This window comes from Electrophorus electricus, chromosome 9 (assembly GCF_041902795.1).
Source record: "Electrophorus electricus isolate QZ-2024a chromosome 9, ASM4190279v1, whole genome shotgun sequence".
NCBI lineage: Eukaryota > Metazoa > Chordata > Actinopteri > Gymnotiformes > Gymnotidae > Electrophorus > Electrophorus electricus.
Window position 1 is genome coordinate 22,476,164 of NC_137505.1, and position 13,256 is coordinate 22,489,419.

Genomic DNA, 13,256 nt, shown 5'->3' on the forward strand with positions numbered 1-13,256 from the left:
GGAAGGCAATGAGCATACTGAAAAAAAAAAAAAAATTTAAATGTTTTTATTTTAAAAATATAATGTGTCCACTACAGTGGACATCTGAACACGTTACCTATGAAACTGAATCATAATCACAGTAAATCAATCCCAAAGAAAATATCAAGTTGTCATAAGATATATGATGAAAACTACCAACAGCTAGGATACTCTATATGTAACTCTTTTCTAGTGTATGTCTAGTGTATTTTGATGTTATGGAGTTATGTTTATGGAGTATGACAATTTCCTTTCTTTTAAACACAGAGGAAGATCTTGCACTTTATACACATCACATACATTTTGTGTTGCAACCACACCTGCGACACCTTGATGCATGTGTTTCATCCACCATCTGTGGGAGATGGATGGCCCCATAGTGTCTCAGCTGCATTTGGCTGAGGTTTCCACTTTTGATGTGGGGGAATGTAGTCATCTTCACTCTCACTGGCGATTCCTACTTAGACCTGAGTAATCATCTGGAAAATTGTACGCACATCCTATAGAAACTTAGCATCCTGTTGGCCATGTCCAAACCACCCATGTTTTTGTTGTACTCAGCAATTGCCACTGGTCTTGACACCTGGACATACCTTTTCTCTTTCTTAAACCATCTATTGCATGTGTCCTGTGGCTCAATGCCATAGGCAGAGGATGCCATGACCACTGGTTTGTTGTCAATCCACTTGATGACAGCGAGTTCCAGATCTCACCTGACCACCATCTCAGATGCTCCTCTTCCTTTCTTTTTGATGGCCTGAACCCCTTGTGCTGATGGACACCATTTTCTTTAAAGAGGAAGAGTAAGTTGCTAAAGCCCCACCCCCATTACATTGGTATCATTTAAAAGTTCTAAATGTCCTCTTTAAAGAACAAAAGGAGTTAGCTCTGTAGTAAATTTGGTGTGGGAGATATTTAAGTCTAAATATGTACTCTAGAGAGGACAAAATTGAACTGCTGGTAGTCAGGAGGTTAAGGACACATAAAGACGTCCTGGATGTAGTTTAAAATATTTACAAAATAAAATCTCAAATAAGGTTCTGAAAATCCCCAATAGGATTAGTCAGACATGCAGGAGCTTTGACTATTAAGGCTTTAAATGTCAAAAGCACTCACTTTATGGGCAATGTGGAAATTAATAGGGAGTCTTTAAATAAGACGAGTAATACACACTTTCTTTTTGTTTCAAGGATTTAAACCCTTTAAAAATTATATGGTGTGTTGCTGATACAGTGTGTTGATGAAGAGACACTGAATATTTGTATGCAATGTTTTATCATTCCACAGGAACTGTGCACTGTATATTGAAGGCACACCGTTTGTTTATAAACGTGTGTGGGGGTATTTGAGGTTAGTAGGTGGGGGAGGTGAATGGGTCTTTCAAAAGGTAATTGATGCATAAAATATCTTAAAGTTCAAAGTCTCTCTGTCTCTGTCTCTCTTTCTCTCTGGTTACATCCAAAACTGCATACTACTGCATAACAAATATAATGTAAAATGTACAAAATTAAGGTTGTGTGCCAAGTTACGCTATATGACCTCATAAAGGCTTTCATGTGTGGCAGTGATTCAGTGTTGTGTCCAAAACTGAAATATAGAAATTCTCTCATGCTCCAACAATACTCGTTAAAAAGCAGCATGTAAATTGCAGCATGTAGTGTGTGGTTTTGCAGGAGTGTACACACACAAAGCAACTGCAACACTGTGAGGATAAAGAGCATCCAAATCATTGTGGAACCAACTGAAGCTTCAATATACAACTTGTATCTTATTGACTTAAGTACTAAGTACTTTTTAATTGTAAACACTATTTTAGCTAATGTTAAAAGGGTTACTTAGCAGCCATAGTCTATTATATAAATACTTTAGGAAAATAGTTATTTCGTCAGCTGGTTCTATTTTATTATCTTTCCATGATGGTTTTACAGAACTATTTCCATTTAAATGAGAAATAGCTTTCAGTTGGACAATTTAAGCCAAAGACACCACTCATTACTCCGTACACACAGACACAGCAGAAGTGTGTGAGATAGCATTACCTTAATTGTGTTTCTGTGTTTGCGAGCGTGCACACACACGCGTGTGTCTGCGGTGTGTGCTCAGCATGTATGCAGGCATGTGCACACATGCGCGTTTAGTCTGTGTGTGTGGTTTGGGTGTGTATGTGTAATTTTTGTGTTTTCTAGAAAGGTGATTTGAAATGGCCTTCTGATTGGGAAAGCTGAGGAATTTCCAGGCTCACGAGAGAAGTCTTAAAGTGCTCGAACTGGAGGTTCCCCAATAGGCGCCTACAGACAGCACAAGGGAAAGAACTGCTAACAGCTTCTGTCTCCTGCAGCAAATCTCCTTCTACCTCCTTCTTCTATTTCCTTCTGTCTTACCTCCATTGTCAGTCCCATTTTTGCCGGCTGGTCTTCTCTTCATCACAATGATCATCATCATCAGACAGGTGAGAGCTAATAAAGTTTGTCTAGGTGTGAGCGCATGGATGGATTTGCCCAAATGTGTTCTATATTAATTATTTTAAGCATGACTTGAAAATATTAATTAAATCTTTACATAAGCTACATCATTGATTTTATTTTTATATTTTTCATGAACAACACCATAAGGTAAAACAATATATTGTACTTAAAAAAAGCTTTAAAAACTGTCTTATCAGACAATATGCTTAATTGTACTGAAATGTACATAATTGTACTTAAATAATATGTGAGCTGAATGCTGAATGCTGAATGAAGGACAATTTGAGGAGCAGTTTAGTGGAACTAAAAAATGCCTCTCTGCGCTTGCTTCTGAATGAGCTGTTCAGACATTCATATTGACTTTTTGCCTTCAGTGATAATGCACCAGTTTAGTGTCAGATTGTCTGATAACAGACAGTTCTTTAAAGTATTTATTTGAAGTAACTTATATAAAGATTCAATGTGTATTTTCAATTCATGCTTAAAAGTAATACCAGTGTTTTTCACTAACAGTTTAACATTTATTCAACATCCATATATTTTATTGTATCTTCTTTAGGCCTTTTTGTGATCTATTCTGGAATGACAGAACAAATAGTGAACTAGCTGGAGAATAATACCCACTGCTTTGGCTCAGTCTCTTGTGTTTGCTTCTTATTGTGTCATTAGATGAAGTGGTGTAACTCGGTATGAGTGATGAGGTGTGTGTTTGTAAGCAGTCATTTGACTCTTTGCTCTGTTTCACCCAGTCTTCCTTTGGCTTCCTCACATGGATGGTTGTGTGCATTACTTTTTCCATGGCCCATGCACTACCTACAAAATGTAAGATGTTTGTGGAACTGCAAACCTTATTAACTGGGTTGAGTTGAATTTCACTGAACTGAACCAGACCTTTTCCCCTCTGCTGATTTACCTCTGTATCCTTGAACAAAACTCTTAAAATAAGCCATTGTGTATTGTTCAGCCAGCTGTTTGGCTGTGGGTCCAGAGATCCCAGACTTCCACACTCAGGGAGAACTAGTGGTCATCAGATTCCCATTTCTTGAAGATGCAATTCTGTACTTGAGGCTCCTAGTGGACAACAGCACATTTCACATCTCACACAGCGAACAGCATGACCTCCAAAATGACACTGTCAGGGTCATACAGCGGGGGCGATCCCTTTGGCTCCTCCCCTCACACCCATCAGATTCAGGAACGTATTCTTATGTACTCAGGTTGGTCCCTCCGCTTCGAATACGTTATGCTTGAATAAGGTTAATGGCACACACCAGAAAATGGCCTGGTTTTAGGTCAATATTTTGTTTTCTAAAAGTTTTCCATATAATTATTACTATATATTAATAATGTTGGCAGATTACAAATCATTTGTCTCTTTCTACCTTGTTGTCTGTATTTATGTATGTTTGTATGTGTGTGTATGTGTATATATATATATATATATATATATGTGTGTGTGTGTGTGTGTGTGTGTGTGTGTGTGTGTGTGTGTGTGTGTGTGTGTGTGTGTATGTGTGTGTGTGTGTGTTTGTACATGTGTGATTGGATGTGTATGTTTGTATGTTATCCCTTTAGCAGTGACATGTTCTGCATTACCGGGAGCATTTCTGTGACCATCTATGAGACAGGAAGAGAGGACCTGGATATGATGTCATATCCTGTCTCTGCACAGCCAGACACAGATCTGAACATCAGTTGTCCCCACATAAAACATTTCATAATGGCTGGAAGTCCACAGTGGTACAAGGTGGGTTTCAGTAACAGAAGAGAGTGACAGCATGTTTGGTAATAGGAAGACAGCCAGTTTGTCTGCTTAAGCCACAAAACTTCCAATGCTGCATTTGTAAATTTGTATTGGTCAATTTGCTAACACTTATTCGCTTACTTTTTACAGGGTTTTAATGTGGGTGCTTTTCCTTTAATCAGTACTCGTTATAAGCGGGAAAAAGGAAATTTGCTTACTATTACGAAAGTTTCTCCTGAAGACAAAGGTTTATACACCTGTAAGCTCAAAGTGATTTTCAATCACACCCACTACAATGTTAGCAGGACCTGGAAACTACAAGTATTAGGTAAACTATGAGTCGCAGAATTACATGGTACCACAGATAACATTTATTCTCATTTGCATGATCACAAAGCCTGGGCAAATGCATGTTATATCCTGCTTATAAGAGTAAATGTATGTATCTCACGCATATGGACTAGCACTGTATCTGCACTAAGATCTACTGTGGTTATCCTTAAAATGGGCTACTATCTATAAATCACCAGCTAAAAGCTAACCAGCTAGCCTTTCTATATTTGAGCAAAGCTCCCTCTTAAGTTGTATTTATATAATTATTTCTGTCCTCACTGTGTTTTCCTTAATGTTGTTCAGCCCCGGTTACAAATATTCCAGACTCAGGTAGTAAACAACCTACCAAGTCAACAGCTGCTGCAGTGACATGTGAGTGACCTCTGATTTATGTGACAATTCACTGTGGGAGAGCAACCAGCAAACCAGAAAAAAAAAAAAGAAAACTAGAACAGAGGTCAGAAACACAGGCAGAAGACTATAGGCTTGATAGGAACTTACAAAACTGGTGAACAGCGATAGAGTTGAAATATGGCATGACAGTACAGAAACAATAAAAGTGTCAAGAAGCAGAACACAGCTGTAAGGAGGTGCTGTGGTGGAGTTCACAGATTGTATTTCAACAGCTAGAAAGCTCCTTAAATGTGTTCATATTCCACAGATTTTAGAACTTGACCATCATCCTTTTAAATTACATAAATTTAGATCCATGCATAAATAAATATATACATATGTACGCAAATAAATACATATGTTTGGATATAAGTTTGCAATACTTAATAAGAAGCTACTTGTAGTAATGTAGGTATACAGTATGTAATAGATGTGTGTGGGCTTAATGATGATTCTTTCATGCAGCATCAGCTATACTCTACCCTTACATCACTACACCTGTAAATGGATCCATGATTGAAAGTCATTTTGGTGAGTTCACTGTGCACTCTTCAATTAAAGCTTAAATGGACAAAGAACATTAGAAATGCATTAAAAACACTGTTCAATCCACTGAACTACTTACACAAATGCTTGTACATTTTACTGTAAGATACATGCGTTTCTCAGAGGATCTGCAAAGACAGTATTCCTTGCATTCCAAAATATGCAATACAATTAGCAAAACATCCATTAAAATAAGTAAGGTGTACTTAAAATGTAAAATGTACACTTTATAAGGCGATAATTGCAATGAACAGAAGATGTTTTGGTCTTTGATTTACAATATTTGCATTCAGGCTCCAGTTTGGTGATCCAGTGTAAGGTGCTGGTTGGTAATCAGTCATATGACCACACTGAGGTCACCTGGTTGGTCAATGGCCGGTCGGTGGACAGTTCATATCTGAGTGAGCGAGCATTTCAAGCAACTAGGAGGTAAGCATTCAAAACTCTGTTGACCTCTGAACCCTGTGAGTCTTTTACATTGTAATGCGATGAGGCGGAGCAGGATGCGAGGACGGATCATTTAATACACAATGATACGCTTATTGCAACACAAAACAAGGGCAACTACGTGGCTCGCAGGCTAACAGGGTTCAAACATCGACAACATTCACACAAACGCAAGATTTATATACATGCACACTAATGATACACAATGAGGAGCAGGTGTGAAACACAGGGAGGGTGTGGCCATACGGACGGACGAACGAACACACACACACACACACACACACACACACATAAACACACACAGGGAGATGTTTGGGAGGAGGGGCCGTACCTTGACATACATGTGTTACATATTAGTATATTAAAAATGTCCCCAAGCACTAAAAATGTGCCCTAAATTTGTAACTCATTTGGACTGATTTTTTTTAAAGCCATAAATCCTTTTTAATGGTATTCTGATTGATACTACATTAATGGTCACTATGAAGATGTATGTGGAATACACACTGGCATGTACAGTGAACATTAATGAGCATACTGGTTTAAAAATTTCTTTGGAGAAAAAAATCCAGGTGTTAGATTCTGGATGCATCGTCCAATCAAAGCACAAATTACAATCAACAAAACTGCAAGCTAAAGTGAAGTTAAAAGTAGATGGCTGGCTCTAACAGTCCTGTGATAATGGTGAAGATCTGCTGTTAGCTTGATTTATAACAAGTGCTATATTCCTACAGATTTGTAAAATTAATACCAATTAAATTTAAATAGCAAAACTAAAATTAACATTTTCAACATCACTATCTGGCTAATGTTAGATGGATAGCAGTTAAAAATGCCATTTATAATACACTGAGATGTTCACTGAATAGGGTCAGGTTAGGAATTATAACCTTTTGGTGGTGCTGTTCATGATTCCATCGGTGGCAAAAATCTCCCCAGAGTACCAAGGCAGCAGTTCTCACAGTAAATCTCTGCCGTACTGTAGAAAAATTATGCCTCAAAAGAAAAGTAAAGAACAGCATGCAACCTTATCATCTACACACTCATAGTAACCAAATATTAACCAAGCAGCAGCATACCAACAACCCAAATCATACTAACCAAATACAGAGAAAGGTGTGGAGCTGGAAAGAAAAGCAAAGATAACTGTAAACTGCTCTATTGCTTTCAACCAGTAGCTCACACCCAGCACACAGACAATATATGTTTGAATTAGTTTGATTTCTTTCTGTTTGTTTTGGCAGCAAGATTTCATTTAACTTGCCTTGTGGGTGGAATGGGCTAACTTAATCATTAGGAGTGACATAGGAATATAGCTAGTGCTTGTAGGAGTGTTGTAGATGCCAGACAAAAAAAATCAAGCGGCGATGACAAGCTTTCATTTCGTATTATGAAAATGAACCGAATTGATGATAGCACATATTGTTCAAGGTCGACCGAAATGTCTAACCAATCTTTCAGGTAGAAAACATCCACTTAAATTACATCAACTGCAGTTTGAAAGGGATATACCTCGCAGGAAAAAAACAAAAAAAAACTACTTGCATTTGAAATTGGGACTACAAATGGTTGTGGGGTGCAGAGTTGCATGGTAGAGCTCACTTGTGCCCCCTTGTGGCACTGGGGTTGTAGAGCTCACTTGAGCCCCCTTGTGGCACTGGGGTTGTAGAGCTCACTTGTGCCCCCTTGTGGCACTGGGGTGGTATAGACCGCCTTCCTTTTTGCTGTGCACTCTCGACTTCTTTGACGTATTCCAGGTCAGCGGTGCAATTCCACACCAGTGCAGTGTAGTGACACGTGATAGAGAAGATATTTCCTGCTTCAAAAACAGCTCCAAAAAATGATGTTTTCACACTAGAGCTTTTTTTCTGGACCCAGGTTCATTGCTTGACTTATCGCTTTACTCCCCTTTTCGAGTGTCGTCATGCCAGGGAAAGGACTACAGTGTATTTCATGTAGGCTATCCATATGATAGTCCCATGTTATCACTATTATGCAACGGTATACAGTATATGGTGCGTGAAAACACTAACACGGTGTGTCTAGAGCTTAATTTATATATAGAACATTGAACTTTCACTGCTCATTAATTCATATCAGGAACTTGCAAGTGATACATTATCATAATTTTGACTCCATGCTCAGTATTAGGTTAAATATATGTATATAGATATATGACTAAATATATGGACATATATGTTTGTTTCTAGGGTGTTGCCCAACCATGTGGTGGTGGAGCTTGTTTTTCTGGAGGTGCATGAGGAGGACACAAGAGTGGAGCTAAAGTGTGTTGCTCAGAACTTGTCAGGAAAGCAGGAAGTCATTACACAAGTTACACTGGAAGGTAGGTGCACACAAAATGATTTTATGTGTATATTATGATTATGCTGCCAAAGGTCAAAAGTGTGGATGCACCTACTCTTTGTTTATTTCATATTTGTTTTGGAAATCAATTTATAAGTATACTATCAATTTCATATTAGTCTGTCACTACTTTTTAAATATTAGAAGCCATAAGGCATAAGCCATTAGATTAAATTGCTATGAAAAATTTGCATTCTGTCAGGTGTGCACAGACTTTTTACTGGTCCTGTATATGAGACAGCACCAGTACAATACTTGGCCGGTGCATGTTATTTAGATATTGAAATATATTGACTGCTTATTGGATTATATTTTCATATGGGTACTTCATGATCCTCAACCCTAGCTTTTGATTAACGGGATCACTAGGGCACCTGAAGCAGGTATGCTAGGGTGAGGACTGGAGCACAGAAAGAGAAAATGTGAAAGAAAAAATAAGCAGGTTAGGAAAAGTAAAATGAAACCCCGTGTCATTTAATTTACTTGCACCCTACAAACATCTCTGCATACAGACTCCATGACGATGTGGTTGGTGGTAGCTGCTGTATCCTCTTGCTTTTTTCTCCTGGTGATGAGTGTGTTCCTGTATCAGCTCTGCCCTACATCACCCAAAAGGAATAACTACATACGTGCTCGACAGAACAGCAGCTTTTAAATGTCTTTCATCTGCTCAACACATTTTACTTTTTGCTGGGAATATTTCAAATACACAAAAACATTTTTTTTTACGCTTTTCAGTTTCATTTTAGTTTGATTTGAAAGCCAGCAAACGAGGGTTCACAATCAATTGTGCAATGTCAAGGCAATGTTTAAAATAATATATAAAATTATAAAATATAAAAATATAAATTCTAAAATAATTGTAGAATTCTTATCCTGAGAATGAACTACTTTGATTTTTTTATTCTATGTCAGCTTTGTGAATTTCATGTTAAAATCATTTTCTGGTCTTTTCATGTAAATTGTATGGTACAAGAATTGTACAAGTTCACAACTTAATATCTTTCAAAATTGTCTGGAATTGTGGTTCATGCATATTCATTTAAACTGCAGTGGTAGTCTCTCTGACTTCCTGAAACATGGCGATGTTGTATGCTTGTTGGAGTCATTTGTAATAGAATTTCTTTAGGTGGATTTACATCTAGGAAGTATGTGCAAGTAACAAAAGTGCAATGTCCAATTTCTTTTCAAATGAATGCTGCAATACTGCATTTGGTTTTGTTGGTGATAATAGTGATAAGCATGTGTTTGTGCAACATGCCTGAACTTTCATTGTGCTAGTAATAAATGTCAAAAACCGTTGTAATGATAGTAAAGCAATGCATGTTTGTAATCTTAATAATGGTATTAATATATTAGGAACATTCTAAATATAATTTTCAGTAAGGATTTCATTTCTTTCCTGCCCTAGATGTGATATTAATATTCTAAGCAGCAGCTCCTGAATTACTCACATCACTGCTATCTATGTACAGACCTGATGTCTCTGTACACACACATTAAAAAAACTCATAAAAAACTCTTATATCTGGTATTTTGCCTGCATGTAAATAGACACAGAGACATGAGGTGTCAGGTTATATTGCATCAAAATTATAGTTTTCTCTTTGTTGAAGAAGCATGTGGCAAATCCACTAAGAACATCATATAAGTTCAGAACAACAGTAAACAAAAGGAAACTACAGCTTGTTTCTCCTAAATACACCACTACATGTTATTAGCTCTCAGAGAGCAACCTGGTAGTTCTATTACTGGCCACCAGAGGTCCTCATCTCCAGAGTTCTGATTTCTATGGTTATCGCTTAAACTCACCTGCACCCACTCCTTTTCATTAACACGCTATATAAGGCTCCCAAGAAACTTTAGTCTTTGCGAAGCATGCCAGACTATCATCACTCTGCATACAAAGCTGTTGTTTTCTGTATCTTTTATTTATTTTATTACTCTGCCTGTTACTGTTTATTTGGATTTTGTCCTGTCCTAGTGTACTACTGCCCTTCTATGACTCGATTATTGACCTTTTTGCTGTCTGGACCTTTTGCTTCTTGTCTCTGGCCCTGCCATTTTATTCAGCAGGTTCTCCCTTGCACAGCAGCGGGGCATGGGGTTGGTAGGAGGAACCACCACAGCTGAGACCGGATCAGCAAATAGGTGTTCCACAGAAGAAAGAGAGGGTAGGTTATTAGGCATGTCCAAATGCTAAAGTGTAAAAATTAGGGAATCAATATTGCTCAAGGATGGACTCTGGCAGATCTAGCTATGGCAACACAGATAAAAGGAAAGAGCCAGAAGGAACCACAGGCATGAGGGCACCCTGGAACATCAGCACTCCACTGCTCTCAGTCAGCAAACTTCAGTGACAAAAGAGAGGTGAAGTGGCAGCATCATAACATCCCAGTTTAACATAACACATATGCAGTTTACCATAACACACACTGCCTGGCCAAAAAAAAGGGTCACACACTCTAATATTTCGATGGAACACCTTTAGCTTTGACAACAGCACGCATTCACTGTGGCATCGTTTCCACAAACCTCTGCATGTCACAACATTTATTTCTGTCCAGAGTTGCATTAATTTTTCCCCAAGATCTTGTATTGATGATGGGAGATTTGGACCACTTCGCAAAGTCTTCTCCAGCACATCCCAAAGATTCTCAATGGGGTTCAGGTCTGGAGTCTGTGGTGGCCAATCCATGTGTGAAAATGATGTCTCATGCTCCCTGAACAACCCTTTCACAATTTGAGCCTGATGAATCCTGGCATTGTCATCTTGGAAGTGCTCATGCTATCAGGGAAGAAAAGATCCATTGATGGAATTGCCTGGTCCTTCAGTATATTCGGGTAATCAGCTGACCTCATTCTTTGGGCACATAACGTTGCTGAACCTAGACCTGACCAACTGCAGTGACCCCAGATCATTGCACTGCCCCCACAGGCTTGTACGGTAGGCACTAGGCATTATGGGTGCATCATTTCAGCCACCTCTCTTCTTACCCTGTTCCATCACTCTGGAACAGGGTAAATCTGGACTCATCAGACCACATGACCTTCTTCCATTGCTCCAGAGTCCAATCTTTATGCTCCCTAGCAAATTGAAGCCGTTTTTGCCGGTTATCCTCACTGACAAGTGGTTTTCTTAAGGCTACACAGCTGTTTAGTCCCAATCCCTTGAGTTTCCTTCGCATTGTTGATGTGGAAATGCTCTTACTTTCACTATTAAACATATCCCTGAGTTCTACTGTTGTTTTTCTATGATTTGATTTCAACACACATTTAAGTGATCGCCGATCACGATCATTCAAGATTTTTTTCCAACCGCGTTCCTTCCTTGAAGATGATGTTTTCTCACTATCTTTCCACTTTTTAATAATGTGTTGGACAGTTCTTAACCTGATTTTAGTAGTTTCAGCAATCTCCTTAGATGTTTTCTCTGCTTGATGCATGCCAATAATTTGACCCTTCTGAAACAGATTAACATCTTTTCCATGAGCACAGGATGTGTCTTTCCACATGGTTGTTTAACAAATGAGAAGCTACTCACTGCATCAGTTAGGGTTAAATAACTTGTTACCCATGCAGTAATTATCCAATGAGAGGCTCTTACCTATTTGCTTAGTTAAATTTAGGTGGTGACCTTTTTTTTGGCCAGGCAGTGCATATGCATATTAGATTTTATAATTACATTGCATCAACATACCGTTTTAAAGGTAGGAGAATGCAGAAAATGTTATCTTTAAAAAAACATTTTCAATTCAAACTGGCATCTTCCATTCTGTCTGAATGGTTTTCTCACCAATTTGATTACAGATACCCTAATCTGTGACTATGTAACATCTATGTAACAATTGATGAAGTTCAGATGCTTCCAGATAAGATCAAGCAGTTCAGGTTTATTAGGACAGGGGAAATCCAAAGTCATGGTCATAAAACAGTATCAGGTCACAAGCAGGACTTGCCAGAAAGTAAATGGGAAAACAATCCAAAAAGTACAATACCAGTAAATAGACCAAACGAACAAACCAGAATGAGATAAAACAAAGGCAAAATCCAGAGACCAATCCAGAGAACTAAAAGTAATTATAACTTCATAAAATATTTTTAGTACTTTCAGTTAACTATGTAGCAATTAAACTAAAACTGTAAAACTGACAACTCAGTAAGGTCCTATAAATTATGATGAGTTATGATAAATAATGTCAGGTGTGTTGGGAAAACTACTGGGAATACACAATCATCTTTATTTTACTCTGTTTTATGTTATGAATGATACAGTGCACCTTTAGCATGCTGGTTCATGCTTGATTTGCATAGATATTTGATGTACTGTATTTTTAAAGCCTGCTAATAGAGAGCCTGCATTAGTGAAAGAAGCCTTCATATCAGTCAGTTTTGATTAAACCATGTAAGGCTGATGGCACAGTAGTAGATTTACAGTACTGTAACACAATTATATAATCACTTTTTTTTTTTTTTTACAAAGGATGATGACAGTATATAAGGGACCAGACTTAGACCCAACATTTCTCCGAATAGATTATATCTTATTATAATACCAGATGACAATGCTAACTGTAGTCTATTATATTTTTTGCAGAACATTGATCAACAATCAACATTTGCAGAACATTTATCAACATTGCAGATAAACAAAAATAAGAATATAATTTAAAACTACTCATTTGGAGCAGGATCCCCTGTCCTTACCTGTAAAAGAAAATCAGAGCTTATTACCCCGGCCAGAGCTTATTACCCCAAGCAGAGCTTATTTACCCTGGCCTTGTTCAGTTTGATCTGGCTCCCTGTCAAGTTCCACATTGACTACACAGTCTTGCTTATGATGTTTATATGACCAAGCTTGCTCATTTCTTGAAGCGTCACAGCCAATTTGGACCATTTGACTCAGATGAAGTCTTATAGTCCATCTCGACCACTTCACTCAG

At 38.0% G+C, this 13,256-nt stretch overlaps 1 protein-coding gene across 1 annotated transcript; it reads left to right on the forward strand.

Annotated features, from left to right (window-relative positions):
• The first annotated feature begins 2,320 nt into the window (after positions 1-2,320).
• LOC113575382 (interleukin-1 receptor type 2) lies at positions 2,321-9,811 on the forward strand. Its single transcript, XM_027006849.3, has 10 exons — positions 2,321-2,470; positions 3,236-3,308; positions 3,451-3,703; positions 4,062-4,233; positions 4,381-4,558; positions 4,867-4,935; positions 5,422-5,487; positions 5,796-5,931; positions 8,160-8,293; positions 8,826-9,811. Exons 1-10 carry the CDS (start codon positions 2,450-2,452, stop codon positions 8,966-8,968), a joined length of 1,245 nt encoding a protein of 414 aa, XP_026862650.2. The 5' UTR covers positions 2,321-2,449; the 3' UTR covers positions 8,969-9,811.
• The last annotated feature ends 3,445 nt before the right edge of the window (positions 9,812-13,256 follow it).

What these genes read in the sequence shown, in the direction of transcription:
- LOC113575382 (XM_027006849.3), top strand. Translation starts at nt 2,450, where the DNA reads ATGATCATCATCATCAGACAG. An exon ending in CCATGCACTACCTACAAAAT is followed by an intron (nt 3,309 to 3,450) that starts GTAAGATGTTTG and finishes TGTATTGTTCAG; the next exon opens with CCAGCTGTTTGGCTGTGGGT. An exon ending in AACAGCTGCTGCAGTGACAT is followed by an intron (nt 4,936 to 5,421) that starts GTGAGTGACCTC and finishes TCTTTCATGCAG; the next exon opens with CATCAGCTATACTCTACCCT.